The sequence below is a fragment of the Agelaius phoeniceus genome, chromosome 11 (assembly GCF_051311805.1).
Source record: "Agelaius phoeniceus isolate bAgePho1 chromosome 11, bAgePho1.hap1, whole genome shotgun sequence".
NCBI lineage: Eukaryota > Metazoa > Chordata > Aves > Passeriformes > Icteridae > Agelaius > Agelaius phoeniceus.
The window spans coordinates 21,529,409-21,549,499 of NC_135275.1; the positions used below are offsets into that span (position 1 = coordinate 21,529,409).

At 43.4% G+C, this 20,091-nt stretch overlaps 2 protein-coding genes across 8 annotated transcripts in view; one reads left to right on the forward strand and one right to left on the reverse strand.

Moving 5' to 3' along the window:
• Positions 1–1,311: 1,311 nt before the first annotated feature.
• Positions 1,312–6,698, forward strand: TRNT1 (tRNA nucleotidyl transferase 1). Its single transcript, XM_054640050.2, has 7 exons — positions 1,312–1,584; positions 2,414–2,607; positions 3,119–3,257; positions 3,461–3,587; positions 3,836–4,029; positions 4,199–4,449; positions 5,570–6,698. The coding sequence occupies exons 1-7, from the start codon at positions 1,440–1,442 to the stop codon at positions 5,816–5,818; spliced, it is 1,299 nt and encodes a 432-aa protein (XP_054496025.1). The 5' UTR covers positions 1,312–1,439; the 3' UTR covers positions 5,819–6,698.
• A 1,490-nt stretch (positions 6,699–8,188) lies between these two features.
• The window catches only part of CRBN (cereblon), a 58,363-nt gene continuing 46,460 nt past the window's right edge, over positions 8,189–20,091 (reverse strand). For all 7 annotated transcript variants that reach the window (XM_077184670.1, XM_077184671.1, XM_077184672.1 and 4 more), the window contains 7 exons: positions 19,196–19,358; positions 17,815–17,877; positions 17,321–17,405; positions 17,061–17,176; positions 14,277–14,341; positions 12,942–13,073; positions 8,189–11,119 (listed from right to left, as the gene is read on the reverse strand). In XM_077184670.1, coding sequence (XP_077040785.1) covers positions 10,936–11,119; positions 12,942–13,073; positions 14,277–14,341; positions 17,061–17,176; positions 17,321–17,405; positions 17,815–17,877; positions 19,196–19,358 — 808 coding nt within the window. In that variant the 3' untranslated portion in view covers positions 8,189–10,935. The remainder of the gene's footprint in view (positions 11,120–12,941; positions 13,074–14,276; positions 14,342–17,060; positions 17,177–17,320; positions 17,406–17,814; positions 17,878–19,195; positions 19,359–20,091) is intronic.

Sequence of the window (20,091 nt, forward strand, 5' to 3'; positions counted from 1 at the left end):
TCCTTCCAGCCCAACCCATTCCATGACTCTGTGATGGTATTGCAGGCTCACAAATGGGAGAGGGAACAGAATTCAACCCTGCAGAAAGTGGGGCCATATGTGATGGAGTTATAGGAAGGATGAGAAGAAGGCTAATGGCTCACCCTCATTAACAACCCTGGCATCCAAGTTATTAATGTGCAGGTGACACAAGCTTGGAGGGGAGAGTGCTTTGGGGCCCAGGACACAATTCAAGCTTCTGCCAAATTGGTGAAAATGGATGTAATTCAATGTGGGCAAGATCTCAACTGCATTTAGACATTATCAAGTGCACATTAATAGCTGTAAATAATCAATTATCACTCTTATCACTGATACCTGCTCCACAGAACAGGATGGGGTTCTGGGTCAGGAGGAATCCCCATCCCTGGGGCGATTTAAAGCTCTGTGGATGTGGCACTTGGGGACAGGGTTTGGTGGCAAACCTGGCAGTGCTGAAGACCAGCTGGACCTGATGGTCTCAGAGGGCTTTTCCAAAACAATGCCTTTGTGACTTCAATGATTCAAACATTTAAATGCTACCAAATTCCTTCTCATCAGGGGGAGAAGAAACTCATCAATTCCATCCCAGTTATTGTGCCATTACCAAACTACATATTTTTCCCCCTGCTATAACTAGTTTTCCTGTTCTTTTCTCTAAACCGAGACAAAGCCATGGGAAATATTTTATGTCTTCTACTGAGTGTTGTGTCTGTTTGGGAAGGACGTTGAGATGCTTCAGCACATCCAGAGGGGCAACGAGGCTGGAGAGGGGCTGGGAACACAAACCCTGAGAGGAACATTTGAAGGAGCTGGGGGTGCTCAGCCTGGAGCAAAGGAGACTCAGGGCTGCCCCCATCACTGCACAGCTCCTGAAAGGTGCCTGTGCTCAGCTGGGGCTGGGCTCTGTCTCCAGCAGCACTGACACAACCAGAGCACACAGCCTCGAGCTGCACCAAGGGAAATACAGGCTGGATAGCAGGAAAAAGTTTTTTCCAGAAAGAGTGGTAAAGGTCTGGAATGGCTGCCCAGGGAGGTGGTGGAGTCCCCATCCCTGGGTGTGTTTAACAAAGCCTGGATGTGGCACTGGGTGCCAGGGTTTAGTTGAGCTGTTGGGGCTGGGTTGGACTCGATGCTCTTGAAGGTCTCTCCCAGCTCAGTGATTCCGTGAGGTTTTTTATGAATCTCTCCCGACTGAGCACAGTCGGGGCGGTCCCGCTGAGGGAGCGGGGCCCGGCCCAGCCCCGGGGCGGTGCCGATCCCCCAGCCCGGCCCCAGGGCGGTGCCGATGCCCGAGCCCGGCCCCGGGGCGGTGCCGATGCCCGGCCCGGCGCCGCTCTGAGCTCATCGGCCGGCGCCGCCGATGCGGGAGCTGGGCCCCGGTGAGTGAGGGGGCGGCGGCCGGGGCGGCCGTGCCGCGGATGTGGGCTGAGCTCTGGGTTGTGCCCCGCAGGGCCGGGCTGCGGCTGCTGCGGCGGCGGCACGGCGGGAGCGGCACCGGCACCATGAGGCTGCAGGCGCCGCAGTTCCAGGCGCTCTTCACGCCCGGGCTGCGCAGCGTGGCCGGTGAGTGCGGGGGGAGCCCCGAAAATGTCCCTGAGCGCAGCCCCGGGGGTGGTTCGGGTTGGGAGGGACCTTAAAGCCCATCCAGTGCCATCCCTGCCATGGCAGGGACACTTTCCACTGTCCCAGGCTGCTCCCAATCAGCCCCAGTGTCCAGCCTGGCCTTGGGCACTGCCAGGGATCCAGGGGCAGCCCCAGCTGCTCTGGGAATTCCAGCCCAGCCCCTCCCCAGCCTGACAAGGAAACCTCGCTCCTGAACCCACCCTCCCTCACCTTATTGCAGTTCCCCCTTGTCCTGTCACTCCGTGCCCTGACAGAAAGTGTCCCCGAGCATTTTTCTGCTCCCAGAGCCTTCTCCAGGCCGAACAGCCTCAGCCAGTCTCCAGGGACATGTCAGAGCTCGTTTTTCCCTTTGTAGGCCGATTCCATGATGCCCTGTTGTTCCTGGAGAAGTTTGGGCTCATGGCACATTGTTCTCTGCTGTAAATAATCTGAATTACTTTCCCTTGTCAGCCCCTGACTGTTCAAAATGATCCCCATCCCAGAGTGCCCAGGACCAATTCGAGACCTGCCAATAGTTAAGTTTTAAAAAAAGCTTCAGAAAAATAAATCAGAATGACAGGGAAAATACCTGTGGGTGCTTAGCTGTGCCATGAATTAGTGCATTTTGCATGAAGCTGTGAGTTATTTGCTGCTTCCTGCACATTTGAGTGTTTATTCCTACATCTATGATCTTAATTTTGTGAGAAGGCAGGGAGTGTTTATTCCTACATCTATGATCTTAATTTTGTGCCGTGGGTTTATTGCTGTTTGGTTTTCCTTCCCTTCCCAGAACTGTTTGAGAAAAAGAACTACGAGCTGAGAATAGCAGGAGGGGCTGTGAGGGATTTACTGAGCGGAGTGACACCACAGGACATCGATTTTGCCACCACAGCCACACCAGCAGAGATGAAGGAAATGTTCACAGCAGCTGGGGTTCGTCTGATCAATAACAAAGGAGAAAAACACGGAACCATCACTGCCAGGGTTGGTTTGGATCTTTTCTACCTGTCCGTGGATGTGCAGTAGAAAATTTGCTCCTTATTTGTGAAAGTATCACAGCAAGAGTTTAAATGAGACCCTGCTTTAAACCTGTAGTGATTTTTTTGATTATTCATTGTACAATTCAAGTAATTACCATGTTTTAATGCATGTAACCCATTCATGCTGCTGTGTCATCACCAGAAAAAAAAAAATGTTGGCTGCCCACACACGATCCTAATGTTTCCTGCTCCTGATTTCCTCTGTCTTGCTCTTAGTCCCTCTCCTGCAGGAAGATTTCTGCAGGCTCTGTAGAAAATAACATCAAGCTTATTTTCAGAAGTTCCTATTTCTCAACTCTGTATGAAAACCCCGCACACGTTGCCGTGCGTGTGTCCACCTACTGTACACAAGCACAGGGCTGAAAAATCAGCAGCTTTTGCATTTAATTTCAGTTAATTTCGTGCCATGTCTCGTCATGGTTGTGCTGAAGTAACGGTGTCTGTGGGATTTGCAGCTCCATGAACAGAATTTTGAAATCACCACTCTCCGCATAGACGTCGTCACCGACGGGCGGCACGCTGAGGTGGAGTTCACCACGGACTGGCACAAGGATGCTGAGAGGAGGGACCTCACTGTCAACTCCATGTTTTTAGGTAAAGCTGAAAACCACTTAGGTAGATGAAGCAGTGGATTTGAGTTTTGCCAGTGAATTCTGTGTGTGTCAAAGGTCTGTAAATGCGTGAGATGATCTGACAGAGCAGCTGGAATCACTCCACTTCTCATTTCCAAAGGAGAGTGGTTCACTGTGTCAGCCACATTTGTTAATTGATATTCTGGTTTTTCTTTTTTTTTCTAGGTTTGGATGGGACACTCTATGATTTCTTTAATGGCTATGAAGACTTGAAAAACAAGAAAATCAGATTTGTGGGCAAGGCAGCTGAGAGAATACAAGAAGATTATTTAAGAATCCTGAGATACTTCAGGTAAGAAGTTTTGCCTTTCCTTGATAAATAAACTGTATAAAGTTTCAAAAACATGCAAAAATTTACCAGTGATGTAAAAAGAGTTGTAGTTCCTTTCCAACCTAAATGATTTTTTGATTGTAAGTGGAATAAGCTGTATAATTGTAAGAATTATTTTTAATTGTTTTTTATTTGTTTTTAATTATTCTTAAAATTGTAAGAATAATTGTAAGTTTTCTAATCTAACATCCAAGGGTTTTATTTGGCAGATTTTATGGAAGAATTGCAGAGGAACCTGGAGATCATGAACCTATTACACTGGAAGCAATTAAAGAAAATGCCAAAGGCTTGGCTGGAATATCAGGAGAAAGGATTTGGGTGGAACTGAAAAAAATTCTTCTTGGAAACCATGTCAATCATTTAGTTCAGCTTATGTATGAGCTGGATATTGCCCAGTACATAGGTAAAGTGAAATGAAGTTTGACTTCCTACTCCTGTATCTTATACAGAAAGAATTTTGTGGCAAATTGAGATGAAACTTGGGTTTACGCAGAAATCAGATTTTATTTTTATCCTGTGCTAACACCCATTTTTCTTACTAACATTTCTTTGCACTTTTTGTGTGTTTTCAGGGCTACCACTTGGTGGGAATTTAGAAGAATTTGCCAGAGTCAGTAAAAACATCCAAAATCTGTCTCCAAAACCCATGACTGTCCTGACATCCTTGTTCAAGGGGAAGGATGATGTCACAAACCTGGACCTGAGGCTGAAAATCTCCAAGGAAGAAAAAAACCTTGGCCTTTTCTTGGTGAAGCACAGGCAGGAATTAACCAAAGGCTCAGGGCCAGAACCACTCAGACCATACCAGGACTTCCTGATGGATGTGAGTGAAATCACATTGCTCCTCTGGGGCTTCACAGGGAGCTGAATTCATTGCAGGACATTCCTAAAAACCAATCCTGCTGTTTTGTAGCACTTCTGAGCACCCTGTGCTCTGGAGCAGATTTTGGGCTGATTTAAAAGTCAGTCAGGCTGGAAAATGTCACATTCAGTCCCTTGTGACCTTCCCTGGGACTGTGCTCTCCTGCTGAAATACAAAAATACAAACAGGAGCTGCACCTCAAGGACAATTTGGCTTTTTTCTCTGAAATTCAGCTCTGAATGGTGAATGGAAAATCAGTGCAATTCTTAGGGTTCTTCTCAAGGCAATTTTTAGGTGATTTTGAGGCAAATTTTTAGGTGATTTGGGGGATTTTTCAGTGATTCTTTTGTGTGATTTTTGGGGCAATTTTATGGGTGATTTTTTTGATTTTTATGGTGATTTCTTGGAGTAATTTTGGGGATTTTTACAGCGATTTTCAGGTGATTTTGAGGCCAATTTTTAGGTGATTTTTGAGCAATTTTTGCACGATTTTTGGGGTGGTTTTGGGGAAATTTTTAAGTAATTTTTGGGGTGATTTTTGAAGGGATTTTTATGGTGATTTTTGGAGGGATTTTGGGGATTTTTACAGCAATTTTCAGGTGATTTTTAGGGTATTTTTGGGCAAATTTTTGGGGTGAATTTGGGGTGATTTTGCATATTTTTGGGGCAGTTTTGGGGTGATTTTTGGGATTTTTATGGTGATTTTTTTGGGGTGATTTTGGGTGATGTTCCTTAGGCAGCCTGGATGTTCTTCCACAGCACAGTGAGGTCATTTCCAGCTGAGTTCTGCTGATCCTGAGGGCAAGGAGCAGTCCCCAGGGCCAGGCCTGTCTCCCTCAGGTGATGGATGGGGATCACAGCTCTTGCCTGGCATCCAGGGATCTCCAGGGATCTCCCAGAGCCTGCAAGGCTCAGTTTGAACTCCTGTGAGGCAGGAGAGAGCCTTGCTCCCACAGCCCCAGCTTGGCCAAGATCCTGCCCACCAAGGAGAAATGGGAACAGCACAATGTGAGCACACTTAGAGCTGCTTCTGCTGTTTCTGCTGTTTCACACAACATTCTTTATTCCTTTTTTCTCCCAGTCTAGGGAAGCCAACACCAACTCCAAGATCTTTGAGCTCCTCAAGTACCAAGGAGAGGAGCAGCTGCTGAAGGAGATGCAGGCATGGACTGTGCCCTCCTTCCCTGTCAGTGGCCACGACCTCAGGAAGATGGGGGTGTCCTCTGGGAAGGAGATTGGGACAGCACTGCAGCAGCTGAGGGATGAGTGGAAAAAGAGTGGGTACCACATGGATAAAGAGGAACTGCTGAGCTGCCTGAAGAAGCTGTGAAGTGAATAATGAACAGAACTGCTTGTGCCCTGAGCTGAGTGGAGCTGAGCTCCCAGGAAACTGAGCCTCTCACAGCCAGCTGAGCATTTGTCACATTTAACATTTTCATCACTGGTCCCTAACTTCTGCAAGGAGAGGTTGCATTTTGTAATAATGTAAAACATTGTTTGCCAAATCCCACCTTCTCAACCTCTCTCTGCTATTCTTAGTGATAAATATTTACTATTTTATCATGACTTAGGGCATGAGAGGTGATGGCAAGATTTTTCTCCTTCTGACTTTCTATATACAAAAAAACCCAAAAACTAAAATCCCCCCAAAAAGGTTGTTTGCATCCTCTAGATCAAATCATGGAGGAGTTTATATGTGCCTAGGAGAAAGTGAGGAAATAATGGGCTCTACCTTAACTCTTTTTGTACTTAAAGCTGGATAACAGATGGAAATAATCCAGCAGTTCCCAACAGCCTTGCCATGGACAACCAGGCTCTTTTCTAGGACTCTTTTTATTTTCCAGAATCAGTTTTAGGTTAAAAGAATTACTTGGCTGAGTGATTATCATGAATTTTCAGTAGTTTTTCAGTGACTTATCACTGAGTAAACTAAGTCCACAGCAAGCTGGTGAAGGTTCTACTTTGTATTTTCCACTTCAGGTGTGAGACAAACTCTTAATGTTAATTAACATGAGATCCAGCTCCTTGGCTTGGGGATTTGGGGATTTGGAGCAGAGCTGTTCCTGGTCTCTATGAATGTAGTCCTGTCCCTGGGGTTTTTGGTGTGCTGTTAAAAAGTCTCTGGGAGCAGCTCTTGTGTGTACAACTCTTGTTGCAGGTTGAAGTTTTCCTACAGAACCATGGTAACAAATAAAATCCTTTGGATTTCATTTTCCTTGGATCTCATTTTGCAACACTAGATGGCAACACTGGAGCAATGCTGGAAAAAAAAAACCAAAAAAAACCTCAGCATTTTGGGCTTTCACACAACTGATTTTCCTGGGATGTCTGCTCCTTTAAAAGAATTATCCTGAAGGTGCCTGGAATTAGTGGGAGCCAGCAAGGGAAAAGGGAAAGGCTGTTTGTTAGCAAGGCAAATCTCACAAGAACAGGATGGTGCTCAATTTAATGAGGTGATTAAATTGAAGCCTCCTTTGTGTAATTTCTGGAAATGTTGGGGGGAGGTGACACTCAGGGCTGTAGAGTCCTTTCAGGATTTCACCAAAGTGCAGCTTGGGGGCAATGGCTGTGGAGGTGGAAAATATCAACACTTTCACCCAACATTACTGTCAGGGTCCAACTCACCTTGGAGAGAGAAGTTTAAAGGAGAAAAGCTTGAAATGTATGATCTTGGCATGGACCAAATGGATATTTTGGACAAAGCTTAGCAGGGAGATCTTCCATGAGTTCTGAGCTTCAATTTGCAGCTGTTTGCCAGCCCTGAGAGGGGCTGAGTGTGCCTGAGTCCCATCCTGCTCCCAGATTTAATCTCTGCTTTATGTCTGAAGGATTGTTCAACTCTCAGGGAGCCCCTGCACAACTTTGTACCCCAGGATTAAGGATGACAACCCCAATCATGCATATGAACAGCAAGGAATGATTTATTTAAATTGATGCTGGTAATGATTACCCTGAAGAGACTTTACCAGAATTATTTACTACACAGTATAGATACTGTGTAGTAATTTCAAAGCCAGTTTAATTATTAGTAAATAGAAACTGATGGGTTTAATTGGAGGTATCTGGCCAAGCTGGTCACTAAAAACAGGGGGAGCACCATTTCCTCCATCCCTCACTAATAACACAGAGGATCCTGGTACAAAACAGCAAAAGCAGATTATTCCACAAGCACCTTCATGGACAGCCCTGCTTGGAATCCAGTGCAGGGAGCACCTGTGCTCCAACACCTCTTTAAACATCAGCCCCTGCTTGAGGCTCCCCATGGGCCTATTGAACATTTCTGTTTATCTTCCACTACAATGAACCCCTAGGAAAATGAAAGGCATGAAATAAAAAATATTCACATATCTTAGGCAAGCAGTGGCAGCTTAGGATCTGGAAAAATGCTGGGTTTGAATAAACTCTCCTTTTTAGAGTATGGGTTATTTAAGTTGCAAATGGGGAGAGAAGGTATGAGGTTTGATACACACATGGTCAAGTGAAGTTCTCCAACAGATTATTACACTAATTAAATGATATTCACAATGGGTTTTAATTACCTGACAACCTTCCCTCTCTCCCATACTATTCCTTACCTTCTCTGCCCTGGGCCAGTTGAGCCAGCACAGACCTGGAAGTGAAACTTTTACTTTTTGCAGCCGAAACCTCATCATAAACCCAAATGTTTCCTTTTCCCACCCCGACAATCAGCAAAACCAGGTGAGTTTTGAAACAAATTGAATTTTATTCTTTGCAAATATTTGCAAGCCACAAGATTTGTCAGAAAAGTTGTCCCAAAAGGCAGAGAGGAGGAAGAGTTAAAGCAGAGACTGGGCTACCCCTGGAGCAGTTCACAGAGCAATTCAAGGTGACAAAGAGAGGAACAAATGAACTGCAGCACATCCAAAAAGAGCATTAATAAAAAACAAATGAGTATGTGAAATTAATAAAAAACAAATGAGTATCTGAAATATTTCAGACCCAGTGTACAAGTGGTTCTACCTATTTGTCAAAATGAGCCTAAAATAAATGAAAAGTTGCAAAGTTACAGGCTCTGGTTGGGGGTGTTGGTGATGCTGCAGTGATGGCTTGGAAATGAGTCTGTGCTGTAAATCCTGTGCTCCCTCAGTCGTGCCCACTGGATTCATTCATTCATTCATTCCTGCAGGAAGTTACTCAGCCAATCAAGGGGGTAAATGCATAAATATTCACCAAATCTGCTTTCCTTTGATTAGCTCAATGAGCAGTTGCTGTATTTTTCCATAATGATGCCCCAAATTTTCCCCTAATTCCCACCAACAGTTTTCTCTTCAAAAGAGAGAAAAGGATGGAAAATATGAACCAGTGTAAGGAACCATCCCCAACTCACACCTGGATGCTCTGGCAGCTCCCAGTAAGGACTGGATTCACCACCACAGGACTCAACCTGGGAAGTGTCATGGACTCAATATAGCAAACACTGCACAGGTTTAGCACATGAAACAGCATCATCAACAATGAAATTTAATTAGCATTAATTTACTCCTGACTTACCTCGATTACGTTAGTTTACATTTGACTATATACACAAAACACAAAAAAATGCTAATTCTGGATTCAAACATTGCCATTTTTAATTGAGAATCCAAAAGACTTGGCCAAAAGAACTGAACCTTTAGAAGTTCAGTGACAGCTGAGAAAAAGCTTTTGCAATTTCCCTTGCCAGCCCCCAGTGACTGCTCACACCAAGGCAGCAGAAGGTGCTGGCAGCACCCTCCCACTTCCTGCCAGCACCAAGGGCCACTGAGGGCCACAGGAGCAACAGACAGGAGGGACTCTGGGGGGAAAAGGAACAAAATATCCCAAAAATACAGCCCAGATGTGCTGGGGGAGGGAAAGCCAGGCCTGGTTCCAGTGCATTCACACACACAGAGCATCCAGTCTCCCTCTCACACCAGTGCCTGGCTTTCCAAGCTTCTCATCAATCATTATCAATATCAACCATTATGTTTTCTGGATGAAAATGAGCCATCATCACCCTCTGTTTGCTCACAGCCACATCCCAAATTCTGCTTTTCACAGTTCACTGCCAAGTCAGGGCACTGCACATGGAACTGAGCACGGAATTAAAGGTGTCTAAGAAGAACAGAAGCAGCACAGAGGTAGAAAGTTTCAAAGAACTAAACCTGAGTTACACAATTAATCTCTACATACCTGGCATGACAAATAGCCAGCAGCAAGTCCATGGTTTGGGGTGTTTTTCCAGCTCCAGGTGTGCCAGGCTTGGCCTTGGCCCTCAGCTGAAGTGATCTGTGCTTGCTACACCTGCCTGCAGCCTGACAGAGAACAAGCAGCCAGTGGCTCATGGCTTAGACTTGACTAGTTTAACATCACTGTGAAGAAATGAAGAGTGAATGATAAAAGCTTCACGAGAAAAACAAGTGTTTATGTGCACAAGCACTAAAAAAATCTCCATTGCCATCACCAAAGTGCATTCTGAGAGGACAAAAAAAAATATAAATCAGTGGCAAAAGCTGCCCCAGATTGGCACCCAATTTGTGGAGCACAGACAAAACAAAAACCAAACCAAAAACCAAGAAACCTCCCCACAAAAGCACTGCCTGTATTCCTATTTTATTTGGAAACTTTTGCTCTTTATAAGTTGATAACGTGAAATTTTACTTTATGATCTTAAAGTTACAATGAAATAATTAAAAGAGATTTTTCCTTCCCTTTCTCACAACAAGTACTACTTAAAAATCACCTCAGTGGGGTGTTTTAGAGTCCTTCCCAATTCACCCTGGTGGTAAATTAACCAGGAATAATTTGGGGAAGTGATTGAAGCACACTGAACAGAACATGACAATGCTGTTTACTCTCTGGGACTGACCTGTGCACTTCTTATCAACAGTTTAAAATTTAAGACTTCTAAAGCCAAATGGACTAAACAGATGAGACAACTTGTAAGGAACAGACACTTCCCCACGGGGCCCATCCTGGGAGGCAGCTGCAATTCCAGCTTCTGCACATTGCAGCACTCAGAAACGCTCAGGCTGCTTCTCTCTTCCACGGTTATTCAGCAAAAAAGCTGAGAAACAGCACAAGCAGCAAACCTGAAGGACTTCAGAGAGTTAGAACAGGGATTCTCAGCAAACCACGTGTAAGTGTGTTATGGCCAACACTCCACAGCAGGTAGGTGCCATCTGCCATCCCGGGAATATTGCAGCAAGCAGACTCTGCTTCTTGGGCTTTTAGTTTGGTTTTAGTTTCCATCCCCCTTCCTTCACTGCAGGTGGGCATTCCACAAGTCCAGTCTCAGGGTGCGTCCACGCGGCTCAGAGATTTCCCGGCGTCCCACGCGTGGGCCCTCCCTGCTGGTGTCTGCTGAGGCCCCTGTGCAGGAGCAGCACGGGGAGCAGGCTGGGCCTGGCTCCTGGGGATGGCTCCTGGGCTGAGGAGGCAGCAGCAGCCCCGAGCGGGGGGGCCCCGTCACAGGCACAGCAGCGGCGAGCGGCCGCGCTCCGAGTCCTCGGCGTCCTCGGGCATGCGGGGCAGCAGCGCCGAGCGCGTCAGCCCCCAGAACCTGGGGGGACACAGCTCCTTCCTGGTGGCCGTGAACTTCCAGCCCATGTGGCTGCCGCAGATGCGGCACTGGGCGATGGTCCAGGCGTACCTGCAGGGACAGAGCCAGTGTCAGCGAAACGGGCCCGGCCTGCAGCAGCTGCAGCGGTGACAGCCCCAGCTGGGCTGGGGGACAGAGCCAGCGTGGGCTGGGGGACAGCCCCAGGGTGGGCTGGGGGACAGCCCCAGCTGGGCTGGGGGACAGAGCCAGCGTGGGCTGGGGGGACAGCCCCAGGGTGGGCTGGGGGGACAGCCCCAGGGTGGGCTGGGGGGACAATCCCAAAGGGGCTGGGGTGACAATCCCCAGGGTGGGCTTGGGTGACAGTCCCAGGGTGGGCTGGGGTGACAACCCCAGGGTGGGCTGGGGTGACAATCCCCAGCTGGGTTTGGGGGACAACCCCCAGCTGAATTTGGGTAACGACCCCAAATTGCATTTGGATACCAATCCCCAGCTTCATTTGGGTACCAATCCCCAAACTGAATTTGGGTGACAATCCCCAAACTGAATTTGGGTGACAATCCCCAGCTGGATTTGGTAACAACCCCAAACTGCATTTGGATACCAAACCCCAGCTCCATTTGGGTACCCATCCACAGCTGGATTTGGGTGACAATCCCCAAACTGAGTTTGGGTGACAATCCCCAGCTGCATTTGGGTACCAAACCCCAGCTCCATTTGGATAACAATCCCCAAACTGGGTTTGGATATCAATCCCCAGCTGAATTTTTGTAACAACTCCAAACTACATTTGGAAACCAATCCCCAGCTAGATTTGGGTACCAATCCCCAAAGTGGATTTGGGTAACAACCCCAAACTGCATTTGGATACCAATCCCCAGCTGCATTTCTAAAGAATCCTCAGGAATCCAGTGCCAGTTCTGATCTAAAACCCTGCAAAGCTCCAAAAAATAAAAGAAAAAAATCCCACAAACATCCCACCCCAAAAACCTTCTATTGCCTCTTCAAAGAAGGAACCAAAGCTTTTACTGTCCCAGAAATGCTGAGAGCCCTGAAGAGGGGTCACAAACTTCTCAGAGTAAATTATTTAATGGCAATGGAAGTGATTTTTGCCCTGCTTTTCAAATAACAGTGACTGCTGCACCTCCCACAGCAGCAGAGCTTTTTTCTAACAGTTTTATGAGGTAGAACATGAATATTTCAAAGCCATCATAGAAGAGCTGAGAAAACACAAAAGGATGAGCAATATTAACTCCAAATATTAAAAGTCTCAGATTTGCTTTAGGGACTGTTAAAACAGTGACAGAAATGCCAGACATCCTCCAAGTCACTGCTCAGCTCTCTGTGATATTCCAGGGAAAAAATCCTAAATGCAAGACCTGTTATTTATTGGGCAAACTTTTACATCTTAGCACTTAATTCTGTTACTGTCTCAGAGAGGCAGACTCATTATTAATTATTTATTATTAAAATAAAATCAAATATAATCAGATCAATACAAATGTAATTAGTTTTTAATTTAATGTAACATTTATCAGGTTTTAGATAGAAATTGTATTTCAGTGGACTAAATACATTTATATATTCTAATTTTCCTTTGCACTAAAGCTGCGTGAAAACAATTCTGAAAACAGTTGGACTTTAAACAAAACTACACACAAAGAAATTTCCAGACAACTTGGTTTAAACAGTTTAGATTCTAGACTATGTTTTAAAATCTTAGTATTTCTCCATTTAAAAAATATTAAATTCTGCAATATTTTATCCTGTATCTTGAATAAGTCTAAATTTACTTCCTTATTTTTCACACGAGCAAAATGATGACATTGTGCCAAAACCCCTCAATATTTACTATTCCACCCTCCCAGAAATGGCCAATTTGGGTAATTTTCTGTTCAAATGTGGCTACTCTTACCCAGGGAACCAGCTGTGCTCTGTGGAGGGGCGTCCACTGAGGCTCAGGTTGGAGGCTTTATAAACAGTGAGGGTTTCATGGATGTATCCATGGGGATTGACATAGGCTGCCATGGGCCCACACAGGGATAAGCTACAACACACAAGGAATTTTGTCAGAATGCAAGGAAAAATAAAATAAAAATTCAACAAAACATAAAAACCAACACACACACACAAAAAAAACCCCAAGAGATGGTAAATATAAACAGAGGAAAAACTGCCAGCTAAGCTTAAAATATTTCAACAGAGCAAAAAAATCCCCGCTTTTTTTAGGGGAAAAAAAAGTGTTTTGAATTATAGCATAAAAACTGAAAGAAAATAGATGCTGATTTAAGATATCATTGCTCAAATTTGCTTAGAATTGCAGGAAAGTACACAACAGACTCATCCTGTGTGTTACTTTAAACAGCAAGTTCCAAGAAAAGCAAGGCAAATGTAACTTTAAAAGTAATAAATGTTCATTTCTTGCACCAACTTCTCAGCACCTTCTGTAAGAAGTTCATCATATTGACACAGCAGGAATTGTGGTGTCTGCAATCCATTATTTGATTAAAAGATAAGAAATGGCTTTTAATTACCCCATCAGCTCCTTATCACACTGATAAAGAAAAACTGTGGGGAGTCTTTGTTAAGCCAAAGCATCTTTTAACCTTGCCATTATCAGAGGGGATGGGCTGCTGGGAGTTCATCAAGATTAAAAGCAGTGACAAGGCTGACAGAGGCAGCAATTATTGGGGAAATGTAATCGTTGTTAAACATGGGAGATATTGGATAGGGCAAAGAAAGAATGGGGCCAGTTCGCAGGAATAACCTTCAATTCTTCAAAGAAAAAAGGGATCACAACATTTATTGCCTTCAATAGAAACCTCCCCTGCGTGCCAGCATCCTGGAGCCTGTTTATATCCCCTAATTAGTGCATTTTAATTGGCACTCGTGCCTGTTGACACATAAATGGAGTGCTGCAAAATAAAATCCGGGGTATCAAAAACTTTATTCAGAAATACCACAGGCTGAAATAGTCTTGATGTGGCACATTTATATTTCAAATTGTTCAGTGTGAGGTGCTGGGGGTGTGGCACAACACCAATTTCTCTTCCAATGTGCCTGGAAATGCTGAGATTCCCTAACTTTTTATTAAAAAAGCTCAAATATAAACTCTCTATAAATATTTACTAAAATTTTATTGGAGCTGTGGCAAACCCAGCAGTTTTAAGAGTTATCCCAGCCTAATCTGCTTTGCTGGGCTCATGTTTCTGACCTAGGAGCTGCCCAAGATGAAGAGTAATAAACTCACCTGAATATTTCATTCTTGGTAGTTATTTCTGTGTCTTGGCATTGCTTACAACACAGAGATGTGCACTGGGGAAGAGAAACAAAGAGTGTAATTTCATTCATTTCCAGATGCTTGTCAGCAGTGGGAAATAATAAAAAATGTCTCTCCTTTTCCATCAGAACAGACTTTGGACCAATTGCTTTGTTCAGCAGTCACTGATGTGGGATATTTTTTCTATGCATTTTACTCATTTAAACACTAATTATTATCTAAAAGACATAATAATTTTCATATCATCCCCTCACAAAAAGATTCACACACAGAGAATTGGATCTGACTCCACAAATATAATAAATGAGCCAACCTTTTAAGGTCTCCAAAGGCTAATTTAGAAGAAACAACCTTTGCTCTTCTGCAATACAGCACAGAAAAGGCAGATGAGACAAATGCAATCATTAAGTCTTTCCTAAATTTGAGGGTCCTGTAGATCAATGGGTTTAATTTCCTCACAAAAATAGGTAAAACATATTGATCTCTCTCCTGGAGATTAGAACAGGTTAATCCATCTTCTACATTTTCTACAAAGCAGAACTAAACAATTCATCACTGACACTGCCCAGAAAAGCAGCATTTAAATCAGCTCAGCAGAACACTCCCATTCATTTTCAGGACATGCATTACCTGCACTTCTTTTTAAGGGTAATGCCTGTGAAATTCCCCCAAAATGAGCCACAGGATTTTGGAATCAAATGCTGCACTCAGGGACAGGCACAGTGCTCTAAAACCTGGAGTTTGTGCTCCTGAGCCCCAGAGCTGTGACACCACACACTCCAACCACTCCCTGGCCTCTCCTCTGCTCCCTTCAGAGGTTTTTGCTGGATTTCAGCTGCTCCAGCTCCTCTCCTGGAGGTGCCCCTGCTCACTGGAGATGAGGCAGGACAAGAGCTCGACTGCTCAAATCCTCTTCAGCCCCCCCTGAAGCTGCCCTGGCCTCTCTCTCCTGCCAGGGACCTTCCCCACCTCACTCCAGGGCTCCCACAGCACCCAGAGTCCAATTCAGCCACTCTCCACTCCATGGCTCCACCTCCAAACCTCTCTAATGAATGACTGCAATTAGCACTGCCAAGTGGAACTCACAGTGCTACCCCTGGGAGTCAGGCACACTCCTTAAAATGAACTTTGGTAACTGGGTTAACAACAGGGCAAGTGACAGAAGTACAATATAATTCACTGGTATCCAAGGAAAATGGATCAGCTCTCAGGATCAGTTTTATTATTGGAAATGACATTCTGAACAAGCCAGGGCATCCTAAAGAACTCTGGATAAAAGTGCTGCTAAATAAACTGTAAAAAGTGATAATGCCCTCCCCATTCTGACACTTGACAGAACAGTTAAACACATTTACAGACCAAAATGTCACAGGGTGATGAAGAAAACACCTTTTGGATACAGGCAAAAAGCAACTTGAACTTGAATTTGTGAGGCTCATTTAAGTTTTCCTGCCTCTTTGGAATTCATGGAAAACACATAATTACTGAACATGAACAGTTCTCAGCAGAACTTGAGTATCAGGGTGTTTTCAGAGTTTCAACTCAGAAAAGACAAGTGAAATTTAGTCTGACTACAGCCTCAGGCAAACACCTGCCCATTTTGTCTCAGAATCTGGAAGAGATGTTTTCTGTCTCCTTTCTTTAAATTTCTGCTGCATGAATTTGGGAAGAAGATCACTATTAAAATGACTTTTCCCCAGAAACAGGCAAGAATTTAATGACACTACTTTTTAGGCAAACAGGCAAAACTCCCACTGCTATGTATCCATCAGACAAACAGTACTGTCATTTAAAAAATACAAATTATTACAAAGAACTGTACTACACAAAAATAGAAAATTTAGAACACTACAAGGCCATGGCAATGGAAAAAAAGGAAGGGAAACAAGTTTTTGAACATCTTAACAAGGAGCTGCCTAAGAAATAAATATGCCTTTTGTAAAAAAAAATCTGTTTAGTCCAATCTTTAGATTTATGCTCAGTACTACAAAGATTTTGCTACAAAATCCACAAGTTTCCATGGCAAAATGATGCCTGTGGTGTCAGTGTGGGGCTGTGATGGTTGTTAACACTGGACTTCTAGCACCATCTCTTGGCTAAAAAAGTGCTGTGCCACACTGAAATATTTCTAACAAAAGCAAATATAATTATGTGTTAATTATATGATATGATATATGATATGATACAATATAAATTTTCTATATTATATTATATGTTATATGTTATATAATATATAATATGTTGCAGTGCATTATATATTACATACTACATACTACATACTACATATTATATATTATATATTATATATTATATATTATATATTATATATTATATATTATATACTACATATTATATACTACATACTACATATAATATATAATATATAATATACAATACATTATACATTGCATATTATATATTATATACTATACATTGTATATTATATATTTATTATATATTATATATTTATTATATATCATATATCATATATCATATATCATATATCATATATTATATATTATATATATCATATATTATATATTATATATCATATCCTATGTTTTTTCTTGCTGCCAAACATAACCCAGCACTGAGACATCATTTTCCTTTCGAGCAAACTTTTGAAGAAATACCAGAACAGCCAAACTCATCCCCAGGAAGGATTAGCTGGAAATTCCATCGTTTCTGGAAGGGATTGTAGCAGTCACTCCTGGTTTTTGGCTATTTGATGGCAAATAAAGCAGAATGACTCACTTTGTTCATGATGTCCAGCTCACAGCGCAGCCTCTGCACAGCACTGCCTATTTTGAGCAACTGGATACGTAAAGCATCATCAATGGGCAGGCAGGCAGCAACTCTGTAAGAAAAATCTAGAAATGAGAAAGCAGCAGGTCTGTTAGAATTAACAGAGAAATAAATCCAAGGCTTTCTATTTATTCTACCACAGGTAATTATCTAAGCTGTGGTCTCTTAAGAAATTAAAATTAAAGCTGTGGGTTCAGGACAGCTCGTACCTACTGGGTTTGATGGAAGAGATTCATCTTTGAGGTTTTCATCCCACTCGTGCAGCTGCCTCTTGACTCTCTCCATCAAGGTTTCCTTTTGTTAGAAGAAAAGCCTAATTTAAATACACAGCTATTGCTGCTTTCTTCTTAGGAAAAAAACAAAAGGGAAGCAAAATGTAGAGTAAGCTCTTTTCCCTAAGTGGACAGTAGTTTTTAATTAAAGAATAATTAAAGAAGCACTTTGTACCTGCATGTTTTAACTGGTTTTGCTGTGAGACAGCACAGAAGGAACCAGAATCTCTGTATCCCTCCCAGACATTTGCTCTAGGAAGGAGGGAACAACCACAGTGAGGGAAGCCCTTCCTGATCTTTTCACGCTACACTGAATATAAAAGGCTTTAAAATGGAAATTATGAGCCAATAAAATTAAAGCTTTTCTATTATCCCATATTTAGATATTACAACTATAAAGCTCCCTGCAGGTTATTTAAGGGTGAACTTACAGCATCATAGAGGGAGTAGAGCCAGGGGGGCCAAGATGTCAAACTTGCACAGTGGAACTTCCTCTGCAACCAAACCCACAAATATTGATTCTTTAACAAAAGCAGATTTTAAGGACAGCTTTTTTTTGAAACAAATAAAACAGGGAAGGCAGATCTGATTATTTAAAGATATAAGAAATTATCTCCATCAGGACCAGCACTTCACTGTAAAGCTTCCAAACCCATTTTCAGATGCACTGAGGGCTAAGCCTTCTGAGCAGGACAATACACGGATTTTATCATAAAACCTGTCTCTGCATTAGAGGTATTTCTGATGTTTAGTAATAAAAAATTATGTGTTTCAAAAGTGTGTCTGTCTGAAATGGAGACAGTTGAAAATTTAAGTGCTGTTAACAGTGCATCTGTTCCTAAGTCTCCACCAGCTGTCCCTGGAACCACCAAATTTCCATCAGTGTAATGTCATTTGTTTAATTAACCAATTTTTTCCAGTGATTTCTGAACACAGAAATTGAGAGCTTTAGTTAGTAAAAGTCTAAAAAGCAGCACACAGCTATGTTGCTTTTCAAAAGAGGAGCACATATTGCACTGCAAATATGTACAAATTCAGTTTTCATCTGCCCCTTAAGGGCAACTCTCCTCATTTACAGATGACACCAGTAGAGATGGAGGCAACAGGACAAATACCCTGCTCTGCATCTGCACCCCAGGTTTTCCTACACTGGGCTCCCTTCATTTCAGCTCCACCTGACAGAATCAGCCTTGGCAAGGGATTTTCACCCCACAGCCCAGAGTTTCTGGGCTCATTCACTCACATGAACTTGGTCAGGAACTCTGAGAATCAAGAGCTCTTTGTTATCAATGGAGTTTTTAATTTGATTTTGAGGGTACAAGAGTTCAAAACCAGTGAAGAAAAAAGCAAATCCAAACAGGAGTTGAGTTATTGGGACTCTGTATTAATTTCTGGAAGTAGTTGCAAAGATCTCTACAGATCACAAGAGACACAAGATTTCAAGGTAACTTCTCTGTGTCAATGACCAAAACAATGGAATAAATAACAAATACAGATATAAACTGGCACAGGGTGCCCAGAGAGGCTGTGGACTCCCCGTCCCTGGAGGTGTCCAAGGCCAGAATGGAGGGGGTTGGAGCAACCTGGGATAGTGGAAGGTGTCCCTGCCCATGGGATGGATGGGCTTTAAGGACCCTTCCAACCCAAACCACTGTGGGATTCCATGAAAAGCAGGAGGTTGGAATCTGCCTTCCCTGCTGTGCCTCCTCCTCCTCTACAGATGGAGCTGGATACTGATTCTCAAGACGCCATCAGAAATTCAGACAAAAAATACAAAGCCAGAATAAGCACAGCTGTGGAATAACTTCTCACCTTCTGGTACTTCTGCCACCACTGCCTGATGGCCCTGTCCTGCCAGGAAGTGGGTTTGGAAGAGGGGAGCACGTGGCACCTGCTGAGAGACTGCAGCTGCACTGCTGCCATGGTGGGAGGCAGCACTCGCTCAGGCAGGATTTGTACTTTAGCCTGCTGGATTCTGGGGAAGGAAACAAAAAGATGAGGTGTACACATTATTTTTTAAATGTTTTTTTCTAATACCTGCATTTCAAAAAAAAGTGGATTTTACTGCTTATGGGAACACAGGTTGGTGCAATGGATTAATCACTCCAGGGTACTAGAGAATTTAACCTACAACCCATTCCATCAGAACTTCTTTTATTTTAGAGCACTACAGATCTGTTGGGATTGTGGTGGGCAGAAATACAGACAGATTGGCAGTGGCAACACAGCTGAATGTTCCACAGTCTCAGCACTATAGATTTAGATTTTTGTCTCCTCAAGTTACTTTTGGTATAATCAGCTCTCCCATCTCAATGGCTCAGTTCAGCTGAAATGCACTTTGCAAGCTTCAAACCACAAAAGTTTCTGTGCTCACTCGAGGTCAGAATCAGCAGAAATAGGATACAGACTGATCAGATTTTAATATCCCAGCAGCAAAGGTCACCTCTTCCACAAAGACCTCAGCATATGGCTGAGGCTACTAAAAATGCTGTCCAGCAGGAAAGACTTCATGTTTTATCAGGATTAATCAGCAGAAATCCTGAAATACTGAGGGGTGTGTCATTACAAATTTCTAATTTTCTCACAGGGACAGCACTGAACTGGTAACTTACAATAAATTATAAGATTATGTTGTGCCAAAAGCACTCAGGAATCAGAAACACCAACAATTATGGAAATGTTCTTCTTGCTACAGAGCTCTGGACAGT

Excerpts from the sequence above, each read along its gene's own strand:
- TRNT1 (XM_054640050.2), top strand. The coding sequence starts at position 1,440 with ATGTGGGCTGAGCTCTGGGTTGTGCCCCGCAGGGCCGGGCTGCGGCTG. Across the intron at positions 2,608-3,118 it reads ACGGAACCATCACTGCCAGG|CTCCATGAACAGAATTTTGA; the intron begins GTTGGTTTGGAT and ends TGGGATTTGCAG. Across the intron at positions 4,030-4,198 it reads GGATATTGCCCAGTACATAG|GGCTACCACTTGGTGGGAAT; the intron begins GTAAAGTGAAAT and ends GTGTGTTTTCAG.